The 15701-nt window shown below is 45.1% G+C and overlaps 1 protein-coding gene across 1 annotated transcript in view; it reads right to left on the bottom strand.

Annotated features, from left to right (window-relative positions):
• ETFQO (electron-transfer flavoprotein:ubiquinone oxidoreductase) overlaps window positions 1–15701 on the bottom strand; it is a 186400-nt gene that overhangs the window by 156066 nt on the left and 14633 nt on the right. Inside the window, exons 4-5 of the mRNA XM_087390501.1 lie at window positions 5628–5709; window positions 4892–5003 (exon numbers count right to left, since the gene is read on the bottom strand). Coding sequence (XP_087246627.1) covers window positions 4892–5003; window positions 5628–5709 — 194 coding nt within the window. The remainder of the gene's footprint in view (window positions 1–4891; window positions 5004–5627; window positions 5710–15701) is intronic.

Below are 15701 nucleotides of genomic sequence, written 5' to 3'. Positions count from 1 at the left end.
GTCCAGGTTCGGAGCCGACCCTACATGCCCTCGATGCCTTTCTGCTTCGGAGTCTATTCAACATTGCTTATGGGATTGCACACAGGCGAGGTTGATTTGGATGGAGGTAGCCAGGATTTTCAGTCACTTTACCCATTCCCCACTTTTTATGACATGGGGCTCGGTGGCTTGGCTTTCCCTTACAGGACCTCAGGTTTTCTATGAGGGAGTTGACTCCTCTCGGGCCATTTCGGTTCGACGTCATCGGATTGAGTCCTGTTCGTTGGATGTGGTACCACACCTTCCTTTTACAACTGTACATGCCTCTGTGGATACTTCTTGGGAGATTCTGGCGAGCATAGCAGCCTGGCATATCTGGAGAGCCAGATGCACAGAGGCTATGGAGGGTCTCAGGTTCATCCCTCGCACACATGCAGGGGGACTCCCGTGCAGCCTCAGCTAGGAGGGCTTCTTTCTTCTCTAAAACTACTACAGGGTTGAGATGGCACTTTCAGCCTCAGCCTTGGTTGTTTTCCACCTCACTCTGAGGGATTTTTATTTATCCTCATGATTTCATGATGTATTCCGCTTTGAGCTTGCTCTCGTGGGTTTTTTTCTTACTTAATAGAAGTCTTTTTCTTGGAAAAAAAAATAAATCTTGCCGTAATTCATATTTGTAGAGGTGACAAAACAAGAGGCTTTTGCATTTTAGATACTACTACATACATTTCAAAGATTGAGATCTTTGGCAATAGGCTTTTGCAATTCAATGTGACATTTGAAGTTTTAGCAAGTGCTCTAGCAACAAATCCGCATCCAGTTTTTCAACTTTTGTATAGATACTGCAGCTATATTTAATTACTACAACAATATGTTGGGATAAGTATGATCAAAGGCTTGCTCTATGATGCATGTGTGCATCTAGGGGAGTCACATGTGTGTTTGTGTGTGTTGTAAAGACACAACAAGTGCTATGATGTGTCTAGTGTGTGAGCTAAGTGATGATGTAAGCCAAAGGCCCCCACATGGGAGGTTCCTTTGATTTAGGCCAGTCCCACTGATGTAGGGACTGATTCCCACTGGTTTAGGGGCTGATTGCCACTTATGTAGGGAAGATACTACCTTCTCCCCCTTTCTATAAGAGAGAGTCCTCTCTCACAATCTATAATAGAACACTACCATTTTGTTTCATTGTGCTCTCACACCTCTTGCAAGATGCATCTATTCTATCCTACGGGATTCTACACTTGGTATCAGAGCTTTAGGTTCTAGATCTAGCCTAGCCTAGCATTAGATGCTTTCTCTAGCATGAACTACTAGTTTTCTCAAAGCTTCTTCATCTTCTCCATTTTCCTCCTCCTTCCCCAAATCTATGAGAGCTCAATTCTCCCATTATATGCGACCATTGCTCAAACCCTTTGAGCTGTAGACTCCTCACGTACGGGCGACCTTCCAGCTGCAAGCAATTAGGGAAATTTCCTCTATACGCGCAACGCCAACACGAAGACTGCTCGCCGATAAATCGCGCAATGCCGCCTCTGTGCTTACCTATTTGCAAATCCCTCTGAGCCCGAGCTGCACGACACTACAGGCAAGCTGCTGTTGAAATGTGAGCTCGTTTGGTCAAGAATTGGAGAAGAAAACGCGAAAAAAACAGTCGACTTTCTCAAGCATCTACATGGCGACCTGGCGCAACATTGTGCCTCTTCTTGCTAGTAGCCCTGGTCTGATATACTAGTGTTCTTTCTGCATAAAAATACCCTTGAATAGAGCTATGAGCTATGAGAATTGTACCCTCTAAGTTCAGGCCTCTGTTTTGGACAGTTTTGACAATGTTGTGAGTTTGATGCTACATTAGATGCTACTTTAGCATTTCTGATGTTTTAAAGTGTTGAATAGCATCAGTACAACTGTGGCTACAGCTTTCCTTTAAGTTGCTATACCTGGATTTGCTTGGAATACTTTCATTTAGCCACCTCTATGAAGCATGTAAGTTGAAGCATCATTTCCATTATGATTTGTAGTATGGAATTTGGTTACAAGTCTTTGCCACACTAAATGCTTGTACTTTGAAGTTTTTCAACTCTTTCTAGCCTTGTAAGAGAGTAGACACTGCCCATTTTGGGTTAGACCCTCTCATGGCTACCTTCTTGAATATGGATAAGTTCAATGGTAAAGGCTTTCACACATGGCAGATGAAAGTCAAGTTTGCATTGATGAGGGAAAACCTCTGGGGGCTTGTCAAACCTGCTTCAACTTCTTCTTCAACAACCTCTAATGCTGGATAATCCTCAGCTCTGACACGCCCGGCACGAGATCCTGCTAGAGAGGAGAAAGCCTATGGCATTATTGCTCTTGGCTTAGGAGATGACTATATTCATCACATTTCTGATTTGGAGTCTCCTTCTGAAGCTTGGCAGAAGCTTGATATTATTTTTGGTGCTAGCTCTCACATCTCAAAATTGTCACTTAAGATTGCTTTCTTTGAATTGAAGATGGCTAGTGGCACTCCTTTGGCTGCCCATGTCAATCACATGCGGAGTCTCATGACTCAACTTGCTTCTATCAACTCTCCAATCACTACAGATGATGCAATGGCAGTGTTGCTCAAAAGTATGCCTGAAGATTATGATCATGTTGTTACCACTTTGAAAAATCTTCCTAATCCTACTCTTGAAAGTCTTATTACTGCTCTTCAAGAAGAAGAAAGGCACATCAAACTCCGGAGAGGCAATGACACAGCCTATGCCATAAAAACTCAAAAGGGAAAGTTTTCACCTTGCACACATTGTGGGAAGACTAATCACCTCTCAAAAGACTGCTTCAAGATCAATCCTTGCAAACATTGTGGCAAAAACAATCACCATGAAAAGTATTGTAAAGCCAAAAAGGAAGCAACTACAAAGCCAGAAACTGCCAATTTACTTTCAGTTGATGTGCCTCCACAAGATGAGGCCTCCTATGAAGACTATGCTTTTTAAGCACTTTGTCTTTTGAATTTTTGTTTATCATCATTGGTCAAATTTTGAGGTTCTCTACCTGGAGTAGTACTCCAAAAAGAATATCATATGTTATGTCTTTTTGTAAATCACCTCTGGTCACCATATGATGTAGACCATGTTATATGTGTTTTGACTGTCCCATTTCTGTGAACCTCACACCCTTAGGAACCCTTGCTAGCATGAGATCCTAGCCATAGATTTATCCTTGACCACCATGAGATGGCATGAGAAACTATGAGACTAGATGTATCCTTGACACTGCAAGAGGCAACCCCTTGAGGGGGGGTATGTTGGGATAAGTATGATCAAGGGCTTGCTCTATGGTGCATGTGTGCATCTAGGGGAGTCACATGTGTGTTTGTGTGTGTTGTAAAGGCACATCAAGTGCTATGATGTGTCTAGTGTGTGACCTAAGTGATGATGTGAGCCAAAGGCCCCCACATGGGAGGTTCCTTTGATTTAGGCCAGTCCCACTGATGTAGGGACTGATTCCCACTGATGTAGGGGCTGATTGCCACTTATGTAGGGAAGGTACTACCTTCTCCCCCTTTCTATAAGAGAGAGTCCTCTCTCACAATCTATAATAGAACACCATTATTTTGTTTCATTGTGCTCTCACACCTCTTGCAAGATGCATCTATTCTATCCTACGGGATTCTACACAATAGTATTTGGAGATAGCATGTATTTGTAGGCGTGACTTCAGATAGCATGCCTCATGTGGAAGAAAAGCTGAATGGCACTAATAACTATCATGTGTGGAATGAGGATGCTATTCACAGGAAAGATCTTGTGGAAAATCGTTAATGCAAATATCAGATTCTCCCTCATTAAACCATATAATGTGAATAAGGAGATGTCAGCAGTAGCCCTTGCTACTCATAATGGCTGGCCTCTTACCAGATGGATGTGAAAACCACTTTTTCTTAACAGTGATTTGAAAGGGAGGCCTATATGGACCAACCACGTGCTTTGGGATTATAGGCAAGGAGAAGAAGGTTTGCAAATTACGAAAAGCTTTGTAACAAACACCTCATGCATGGTATTCAAATATCTATGAACATTTCCACGAAAACAGATTTGATAAGCGTTCACCCAATTAGAATCTCTATACAAATCATGATAACAAAGGCAACATAGTCCTCTAGTCTTATACGCTGGTGACATGTCATCACTGGACCTTGATACTTGTAGATTAAGCAACTAGATGCCTATATAGAGTACCATCTACTCTAGGTCTATCCAAATTCTTTGATAATTTCTCATATGGATTCATTAGTGCCTTCATTAGCTTCAATTCTTAATTCTAAATCTTTTGAGGATTTCATTTGCATCCTTACTTTGAAATATGAATGCTTCATCTTAGTCTCTCATACAATTGCTTTATTGTCCAGCTCAATATAGAGCATTTACTTATGTAGCCTACAAGGCTATGTAGTTGAGAAGAATCTTTACTAATATTGGACTTTATTCAAAAAATTCCAACTCTATTATATACTAATAATCAGAGCTCTATTAAACTGGCCATGGATCTTGTACTTCATGTTCAAACAAGCACATTGAGGTGCAACATTACTTTGTATGAGAAAAGGTTTTGAATAATGAAATTGAGCTTATCTATTGTCCGACAGAAGACCAGGTGAATGATATCCTAACTAAACCTCTTCGCCAATATTAAGTTGGAGAAGTTTCCCAACCTAATGGTCGTGAGGCCTAATCCATTGTTCATCAAGGTAAATTGTTTAAAAAGTTATGAATTATGGAGTTAGTTTATTATATCACCCTTGGGGTGAATTTGGGTTAGGATTAATTAAAGGTCAAAAGAGTCATGCACATGACACTATAAAAACACACATACATGCAACTAGACAACAAATAAAGAAAAAGGAGAAAATGATCAAGCAACATACCTCTCAACTCAACACCTTGTTGGAAAGAAGATTTTTTATGACCATCTTTAGTAATGCCCATGTCGTTTGTTGCGATGCCCACCACTTTGTTGCCACCATTATCATAAAGTATCTACATAAGACAACAAGAATCACTTGTTTGGGGAGGGAAAAGAGCGTAACTACCAAATCCTATTATCATAAATAAAGGAAGAGTAGTCTCCTATACAAGTCTAATTCTGAAAATGAAGCAAAAACGGCAATATCCTCTATTATAACAACAATATTTTGAATATGTAATATAGTTCTCTCATTTATAGCTGCTACATAGTTTCCATCCCCCTCTAGATGAAGCTCTATGTGAAAAAAGAAGAAGTTGAAATAGTATTTATTGGCGAATGGATGATAACTTATAAGTAAAATATCTAATAAGGCAATCAACTACATACATAAGTGGTTGTGTTGGACCTTTTTTTCAACAAATTAATTCATGATTGACAGTCATGAAAGCTAGAATGGTTAAAGGAGAACATCATCTTTTGGCAGTGAGGGCACCTTTAGCCATGCAAACATGCAAAGAAGACCTTCCCAAAAAAGGCCTGACCATAGCAACTCTATAGGAAACTCACTTTGGACTATGTTGAAATTTTTAATGAGCAATTCATACACGGTTGAAGTTGCTTGACATTGATATCAAATAATGCTAGAAAAGAATGAGGATAATGACATCCAAATTCAATTTTGATTTAAAATTTACCTCACTAGCAGAAAACCCCGGATAGATTTCAACTCCAAGGTCCTCAGCTTTTTTGGCAAGCCATCGCACCAGCTCACTCAAACTACATAAAGATAATACCTTATGTATCAATACATGCATTGAAAAGAAAAAGTAAACACTCATTACCTAAGAAATACAAGTTCAAAAAGCATGACCTAAGAGATGCACCCTTGAGTACAAAACTAGTGTCACCAAAAAGGTTTCAAAGGCATTTTTGCTTCCCCCATCGCATTCAAATACTTGGAAAATGGAGCTGCTGCAACCCTCATGTCATGCCACACAACCATTTTGAGCTTTTTTTGTGCCTCCGTGACATTTCTATATGTGCTGCCCCCATTATGCTTGTATTTGCTCTCTTACTTGGGCTCAAAAGCCTTGGCAATATTTGCAGCTCCTCAATGGTCCCAGGCTCGCATGCCCTCACATTAAATTCTGAATTAGGGTGCAAGCCCTTGTATTTGCTCTCATACTTGGGCTCAAAAGCCTTGGCAATATTTGCAGCTTGCTCAATGGTCTCAGGCTCGCATGCCCTCCCATCAAATTCCAAATTAGAGTGAAAGCCCTGGATGGAATGCAGCCTTATGTCCTGCAAGAAGAGGAAAAGTCTCTAGAATTGCTGTGTAATCCATGGAAGTGCCAACCTAGGATACTGGATAAAACTCAGTCAAGTCGTGCTCCAAGATGACCAGTGATACAAATGTGGTACTTAAACTGATCCCACATGACCGGCTCAGCTTGCCTGCTAAGTCTGACATACTGCCAATAAGTGTGGGTATAGTCCAACATCATGTAATTGTGATCCTTTGGATTGAAATCAAACGACACATCATCCAGAGGGCAGCTGCCCATGTGCAACACTGCCCATGTAATTGTGTTCCTTTGGAGTGAAATTAGACAACAAATCATCCAGGGGGGCAGCTGCCAGCTGCCCATGGGCGACACTACCCTGCTGAGGCAAGGTGCCACCCATTTGAAGCATCTGCTGCCATGAGCTAACTAAACATGTAGGTTACGCTAAAAGAAATCCATCTAGGGTCAAAGTTGATCCCCATAATTGTCTTTATTTCCTCTCTAACCATACATCCTATCAATTCATGTCATAAAACCTTCATACTGACTATTCTAACATAACGCAAAACCTCAGCACCTAAAGAAGCCATATGTCTGTCCCTGTTACCCTTCTAGCTCCCAACTCCTCTATGATCAGAGCTCTGTCTACCAGAATATAGCAAAATCAAGGGCTGTCTAGCAATCTTTGCTTTCTGTCAACCCTGGGCCAACTGGATCAGCGAGACATAATCTCATCTTAGATTTGAATCACAGATATGATGAAGGGTGAATCATTCTCATGGACTAGGAATCGGATCATGAATGCCAGAGAATGTGATCAGTCTCAAGTTATTCAGGATTGCTTAATCACCCCCTTTTGAGAAAAGGGTGATCAACAAAGAATCTGAGTTCTCACATAAGAAGCTTTTAAAAGCCTGTGAAAAGTTGCCTCAAGCAAACGGATGCCAATGGAATCCTAGAAAGTCATACAAAACAGTATAGACTGCCCATCATCTCCATGCATCTGTTGCTTGACAGAGGCCTGCGTACATTCTACCACGTCAGCATCAAGAACAGTAACATCACATCAACAATAACCTTAATGTACAGCCTGACACCTATAAAAAGCCTGCAATACATAGCAGCATCCTGTCCAAAGATGAAGGTGTAGAAATAGGGGAAGATGTGCCCAAAAGGACAGCTCTTGGCGATGTATAGAGGATGGTATACACAAGAAGACACCAAAACCAGGCAGCCCATTCTCGAATTTCAACAGTGCATCTGGAGAGAAGCTGGATATATCAGGCTGGTATACACAACAATTTGACAGGGGAAGAAGCCCTTTCCACTAAACCAGACTGTTTAAAAACCACATGGGAGTATTGCTATTGCTATATACCTTTATAAGACTAGAATATATCCGATGTTACGAATTAACATTTTTATAAAACAAGTGAAAAAACAAAGGAAAGAAGGGAGTTTGAAGGAGACTTTAACCAAAATAATAAGTAAATCAGAAAAAAAAACTTAGTAAGCAAAGCTACGCTCTTATGTTGTCATCAGTACCCAAGCATAAGCTGTCATCTGGGTTTCAAAGGTTCCAGCTCACTGGTTTCAGGTTGCCTCATAAAGCATGGAATGCCAGCACAAAGCTTCAAAAGAAACACAAAAGTAAGATCATCTCTACAGGATGGGCAACCGACATAAGAAAATGGTTCAGCAGATGGAAAGTGGAAGCATATTTGACCATGCTGCCTGAAAAGGTCACCGTGCAAGAGTTTCAACTGTCTTTACTGAGCACTTTGCAAACTCACTGGCTGACAAGTGAAAAGAGGGTAAAGCTGGAATATTACCAAGACAACATAAATCCCACATGTTGGTCTACATACATGTCCATAGAGACTCATGCTCATCCTTATATTAGCACACCTATCCCCCTTCTATATCACAGAAACATAGCCAGGTTTCATACCAGATCTCATACATTTGCAATTGAGAAGGGAGCTTGGATGCATCAGCCCAGACATGCTAGAGACTGTACCCTTTGTGACATGCAGATAGTTGCGACGGAGGCACATGTGCCTCTACAGTGCCCCCAATATGCACATATCAGGGAGGACTACCAACAGATACTGGAGGACTCCGCTCAGCTGACATCAGTTCTCTCTACTGCCTCTCCGGTAGCATTGGGATCTTTTGTCACTCGTCTTTTTACTTGGCGTCAGGAACTCATAGACTTCTGACCCCCCTCCTTGAGGAGACTCTATTTTACATTGTATTGAGACGGGTCCCATGGGTCATTTTTGGCCCCCTAAGGACGTTAATAGACTCTGCTTCTACTTCTCTCTCTCTCTCTCTCTCTCTCTCTCTCTCTCGCCATGCTGCTCCGCCACCTCCTTCAGCCCTCCCACCATGCTGCTCTGCCGCCTCCTAGCAGCCTGCACCACCTCCCCTAGCCTCTCCGCCTCTCCGCCTCAGCTCCTATCCTCTCCGCCTCAGCCCCTAGCCCCTAGCCCCTAGATCCACCCCCAGCCTCTAGCCCCGCCTCCCTAGCCTAGCCTGTTGCGCAACCTCCCTTAGCCCCGCCTCTCAGCCTCAAGCCTCGCCTCACCCCCTAACCTCTCCGCATCAGACCCCAGCCCCTAGCCCCACCTTCCTACTGTTGCGTCACCTCCTTTAGCCCTCGACTACCTACCCCGCCACTAGTCTACCTCCCGCCTACTGTTTAGCAGTAGCTGCCCTACCTACCTACCTAAACAATACAACAAGCTTGCACCAGGGCCAATAAAGGCCCTCAAATTCAGTGCCAGGGGTACGCAGGCCCCCCAAACTGTGACTGAACAGAGAAGCCCCCCCCGAACTGCAACCGAAGGTCAAGATGATGCCCCAAGGTCCCCCGTGAGCTGCTGCCTCCACTCCACCAGCAAACTGCAGAAAAAGAAACTCAGAGATCAGGGTAAAAAAGAAAAGACCAGCATGATGACACGGAGCTATGTTAAGACTCTCGAAAGTGCAATGCAAGTGTACATGCCACGAACACCCCCAAAGAATACCTCCGAGGTATTGACCCATCTCAGCAAAATTTGCTTGGCCTTGATCGAAAAGGTCGATAGCCTCAAGACCACTAATGTGGCATTGATGGCAGAAAAGACGCATATTGACAAGACCCTGAATGAAATCAAGAAGCAAGGGGGGCGTATGCAAGAAGAATGGTGGAAGGAGAAAGGGAAGAACGATGAATGGGAAAAAGGAGAAAGAGGCATGGGAAGCTGAGAAGGTCAACCTCAAGGACAAAATGCAGGCCATGGGGACAGAATTACAGCAATTGAGAGATATGTAGGGGGTACCAGAAGGTACGTGCAAGGCAATGGAAGAGATGACAGCCGAGAATGAGATGCTTAAGAAGGAGATGGCAGCACTACAGACAACCATACAAGGGAAGCATGCTGAGTTCACACAGCAAATCACAAAAGGTAACCCAAACATACTAGAATGGAAGAATGTGGTTAAGAAGGGTACGGCAGCCCCCAAGAAAGAGATCACCTCTGAAGCCCTGGAGGAAGAGAAAAGGAGTAGCAGCAAGGCCTTGAATGTCCTAGTCAGAGGCCTAACAGTTGGAGACACCCCTATGTCCGATGCTATGACCTTGTTCACCAAAATGGGGGTCAACCTCACATGTGAGACAACATGGAGGGTTGGTAAAGCTGAAGCTCCAACAAGACCACTCATAATGAAATTATGAACAGCTATGAACAGGTTCACTCTCATGAGCATGAGGGCAACCCTAAAAGGGACCAGAACATTTTTGGATGACGATCTCATGCTGTTGCAGCAGGAGCATTGGAGAGAAGGGATGGTACGGGTTAGGGAGGCAAGAGAGGCAGGGAAATGGGCTGCCTACACAGATGGAAAAGTGATTATTCAAGAAAGAGTCGACAGAGGTGACAAGAGAGAAGGGGAGAAAGGGGAGAAAGAAGAGGGTGAACTATGACGGTGCCAGAGCCGGGAGAAGAGTACACAAAACAAGCTGAGTATGGCTGTATGGAACTGTAATGGCACAGTTTGGTCCGATCTAGGTGGCTTCTCGGACACATACACAAGCAGAGACATCATCTTCTACACTGAGACACATGAGAGCCCAGAGAGAGGGCTGCTCACAGTGACAGGATACACCTGGGAGTCTGCTCATAGGAAAGAAATGAGGAGAGATAGTGGGGTACGAGGCTCTCGAGGTGTAGCTGTCCTTTTCAAAACACACTTGAGGCCAGTCATATATGTGGTACGGAGAGAGCACGTCACATGTGGATACGAGTGCAGCCACTAGATGCCCGACCTATCTTCATTGCAGTATGCTATTTCCCTCCGCACACGTCATCATATGCCCATGATGTCACTACAGAGGGGCACAGCCCTATGAGACGATACATGAGGATATCATAGAGTTCTCCAGACAGGGAGACACCCTCCTTCTAGGGTATTTCAATGGACAAGGGACAGGCAAGTGGGCTTACTTGACTTCACATATTAGAGAGATCCCCACATGATGCCAGAGTTAGATGCAGTAGAACTTGGGATTCAAAGACTCTCTGCAGATACTTCGCATGTGACAGCATACGTGCGACACCTGCTTGAGTTGGGAGCTGTCCACGACCTCATCATCTACAATGGCCTTCAGAGATGGCCATCATCTGAGGGATTCACATGCTTCCCACATGGACGTGAGACTAGCACGGTGGACTGCCTACTGGGCCCACTGGCTTTTGTCTCACAGATACATGACCTCACCACACCGCCCCTCCACACTTGGAGCTGACCACTCATATCTGGCCTTCGATGTTCTTGTTACTACACCAGGCACAAGGACAGTTCCTACCGCTACCCGTACCCAGATCCACTTGAACCGTGCTCTTGATCCAGTGTATGTGTGCCACTTAGCCAGAGAGCTTCCGCCCTTATTGGAGGCTGATCTAGACCTTGCCCACGCCTCAACTACCCTTGTCACAGTGATACAGGATGCTGCCACCAAATCCTTTCCTACGACCCAATCTTCACAGGTACAAGATGGGAAGATGCCTCAAAACCCCTGGTTTGATGATGAGTGCAGAGAGATGCGAGCCCACCTCATACGAGAGCGAGCCTTGGGCACGAAAATTGGGTCCAGCCTTTACACAAAGGTGGAGACAAATATTCAGTCACAAATTACAGAACTATAATGGTCAGCTCTACATTGGCCAAGCTCTTCAGTACAGTGCTTGAAATGAAAATCAGCTCATGGGCAGAAGAGGCACAGAAAACAGCCACCGGACAGGCAAGCTTTCGCAAGGAGCACAGGACAGCCGACCACCTTATTACCTTATGCGTCCTCATGGATGAATGTAGACTGAGAGGACGCACTCTATTTTGTTGTTTTGTGGATTTCAAGAAAGCATTTGACACAGTTCCAAGAGGAGGATTATGGAAGAGAATGCAAGAAATAGGAGTCCCTTTGGCCTTAAGGGTAGGCATCTCTTGCATCTATGAAAAGGTATTATGCCGACTCAAACAAACACAAGGTATGTCTGATGTATTTGAGAGCAATATGGGAGTGAAGCAAGGCTGCCCTCTATCGCCTACCTTGTTCGGAATATGCATTGACCAACTGGAGGAACTCATCAATGAATTTGCAATAGAGAAAGGGTTGCAAGGACTGCAATTGGGGCTTTGGACAGCAGTGCTATTGTTGTTATACGTAGATGATGTCGTTCTTTTTGCATACGATCCGGAATCTATGCACAAACTTATACAAGTGCTTAAGACTTTTTGTAGGGAAAGCGGGCTGCAAGTAAATGTCGGAAAAACAAAGATGATGGCAGTCTGTACCAATCAGCCAGAACATCCCCCTCAGATCACCTTTGATGGACAGATCATTGAGTATGTCAGCACCTTCAAATACTTAGGGGTTGATATCCCGGCAGATCACAGATGGTGGCAATGTATACATAGAAGGATGGACACTGGTTGGGGGAAGTACTACCAGCTTGAGAATGATTGCAGGCACACCGACACTAGGAACTGGAAAATTCGAAATATATTGTTTGATGCATATGTAGTGCAGACAGTATCATATGGAGTGGAAGTATGGGGAGGCAGCATTTCAGCCTCTACATGGAATGATATTGAGAAAATGCCAAAAGCTTTCCTAAGGAGACACCTTGGTGTCAAACCCACTACTCCATACTCAATACTTCTGTTGGAAACGGGAAGGAGACTGATTGAATTTCATGCATTGATCAGAGTTATGCAATACCTAATAGAGGTGCAGCAAATGCAACCTGATAGGCTGCCTCATATGAAATGCCAGCACAAAGCTTCAAAAGAACTACAAAAGTAAGGTCATCTACACAAGATGGGCAACCGACATAAGAAAATGGTTCAGCAGATGGAAAGTGGAAGCATATTTGATCATGCCACCTGAAAAGGTCAACATGCAAGAGTTTCAACTATCTTTACTGAGCACTTTGCGGAATCACTGGTTGACAAGTGAAAGAGGGCAAAGCTGGAATATTACCAAGACAACATAAATCCCACATGTTGGTCTACATACATGTCCATAGAGACTCATGCTCAGTCTTATATTAGCACACCTATCCCCCTTCTATATCGCAGAAACATCGCCAGGTTCCGTACCAGATCTCATACATTTGCCATTGAGCAGGGAGCTTGGATACACCAGCCTAGACATGCTAGAGTATGTAACCTTTGTGACATGCAGATAGTTGAGACGGAGGCACATGTAGCTCTACAGTGCCCCCGATATGCACATATCAGGGAGGACTACCAGCAGATACTGGGGGACTCCGCTCAGTTGACATCAGTTCTCTCCACTGCCTCCCCGGCAGCATTGGGATCGTTTGTCACTCGTCTTTTTACCTGTCGTCAAGAACTCATGGACTCCTGACCCCTCTCCTTGAGGAGACTCTTTTTACATTGTATCGAGACGGGTCCCATGGGTCATTTTTTGCCCCCCGAGGACGCTAATAAATTCTACTTCTACTTCTCTCTCTCTCTCTCTCTCTCTCTCTCTCTCTCTCTCTCTCTGTGCGCTACCCCCTGCTCTCTCTCTCCCGCTACCCCCTGCTCTCCCATAGGCCGGTTTTGGTCTTCAGAGGACGATAATATATTCTTCTTCTTCTTCTTCTTCTCCCCCCTGTGCTACCCCATGCGCTCCCCCTGCTCTCTCCCTGCACCACCCCTACGCTACCCCCTGCTCTCTCTCTCCCGCTACCCCCTGCTCTCTCTCTGCTACCCCCTCGCTACCCCCTCCGCTACCCCTCCGTACCCCCTCGCTACCCCCTGCTCTCTCTGTCCCGCTACCCCTTGCTCTCTCTGCTACCCCCTCACTACCTCCGCTACCCCTCCGTACCCCCTCGCTACCCTCTCCATACCCCCTCGCTACCCCTCCACCCTGTGGATGTACATATGAGATGGTTTGTAGACGCCGCAAGATCTTGTTACATAGGGGACGTACTCGCCGCTTCATCTCCAGACGATCCAGGATGATGGCAGCTTTTCGGAGGAGACTTACTCATGGAGATCTCGCCCCACCAGCCGCTCACCTCACCTTTGCTCAGATTTGTACTCTCATAGCAGGAGGCAGAGTCGATGGACAGGATTTCCAGTATTATTTTGGTTCTCAGACTCCGTGACACCTCGACTTGTATCTTTGCATTGGCATATTGTACTCATCCCCCCATTTTGCACCCAGGGGCGGTTTCCTTGCATCTAGTTTACTTTGTATTTAGGCTCAGATTTGACATTATGTACTTTCACTTGCATTGTATTGCGTAGCACTTAGATGATATTCGACGATGCCTCTTCTTTGTGGCACGTTGATTTTGTGCTATCTTGTATGCAGAGTTCTTGATGTCCCATGGGCCCATTTTGGCCTTTAGTGGACAATAATACTCTTTCTTTCTTTCTTTCTTTCTCCCCCGCTAACCCCTCGCTACTCCCCCCCCCCCCCCCAGCTACCCCTCTGCTACCCCCTCCGCTACCCCCCTCTGCTACCCCCTCCGTACCCCCTCGCTACCTCTCTCTCCCCCGCTACCCCCTCGCCCCCCCCCCCGCGCTACCCCTCTGCTACCCCTTCCGCTACCCCTGCTACCCCCCCCCTCCCGCTACCCCCTCTGCTACCCCTCGCTCACCACCCCCCCCCCTCGTTTTTTTTTTTTAATAAATAAATTTATATATATATTTTTTAAAAGGGTCGGAGCTGCGAGCGGGGGTTCTCCAACAGCTCCGACCTACTGCAATCCCTTCTTTGCCCGCTGTTGCCTCCCCCATAATGAAGGGAACAGGGGGATGAGGACAAGAAACTAGGCGGGAGACCCTTCGGTCCAAATTTGCATACACGTGGAGATGGGGAAGGGGAACGGTGACAAGGCGAAAACACAAAAGCAACTCAATCTGGAGGACTTCGATGATGGTTGTCTGCGACAACTAGAGTTACATAGCGATTGCCAATAACCTTGTGTTTCACGCACGGACGAAGCAAATCGAGGTCCACTACCACTTTGTGTTCGTGAACTCATCGATGAAGAAGTCATAGAGTTGATGTACTGCCCGACCGATGACAACATCTTGGATGTCTTCACGAAGGCACTTCCCAAGGAGCACATGGAACACCTCATTCGACGCATGGGGATCGGCCCACAATTGTGTCATTGAGAGGGGGTGTTAGAAATGTCACTGCCCCACCTGTGAGCCCCCGATTTGAGGGGACAAGGGGGCAGGAGACTATAGGGGGATGGGGGGGACTGTACCTTACTGTAAGAGGGCAGCACCCTACGAGCAGCCATGTACTCCGTCGCTGTAGATGAAAGGACGACAGTAGGTTGTTTCTTACTCAGCCATGACACAGCTCCTGATGAGAGTAAGAAACAATATCCAGAAGTCGATCTCCGGGTATCAATATCGCATGCGCAATCACTATCGCAGAAACCTCCCAACTCAAACCTTAGCACCTCATACCTGCATCCCAATGGGCCTTCTTGGGTGTGGCGGAGAACTGACAAAGCAATCCAACTGCGTAGGAAATATCCAATCTAGTATTGGTGAGGTAAAGCAAACTCCCCACCATGTGTCGATACACTCATGAATCAACCAGTTGAAATGGATCATGCACACTCAGCTTCAGACCAGTTTCCATGGGAGTCACTTCTGCTTTGCAATTTTCCATCTGAAAGCGTTTGAGCAGCTCCCTGCAATATTTCTCCTGTGAAATAAAGATACAGCTCTTTCCCTGCTTCATCTCAATCCCAAGAAAGTAGTGAAGTATGCCTAAGTCAGTCATCTCGAACTCCTCCATGTGAAGTCTCTTGACCTGAGCAATCTTCTTCGTATGATCCCCTGTAATGATGAGGTCATCCACGAATCAATACCAGCCGCAAATCCCCCTCTGTGTCAAGATAAAGATTTGCTTCTTATGGACTCTCAATCCCCCCATCCTCCTATAGTCTCTTGCCC

This window comes from Dipteris shenzhenensis, chromosome 19 (assembly GCF_047967505.1).
Source record: "Dipteris shenzhenensis isolate YYH24624 ecotype China chromosome 19, Dip_SZ_1.0, whole genome shotgun sequence".
NCBI classification, from domain to species: Eukaryota; Viridiplantae; Streptophyta; class Polypodiopsida; order Gleicheniales; family Dipteridaceae; genus Dipteris; species Dipteris shenzhenensis.
The sequence above is the reverse complement of the archived record's forward strand: the minus strand, read 5'-3'. Positions and strand labels throughout refer to the sequence as shown.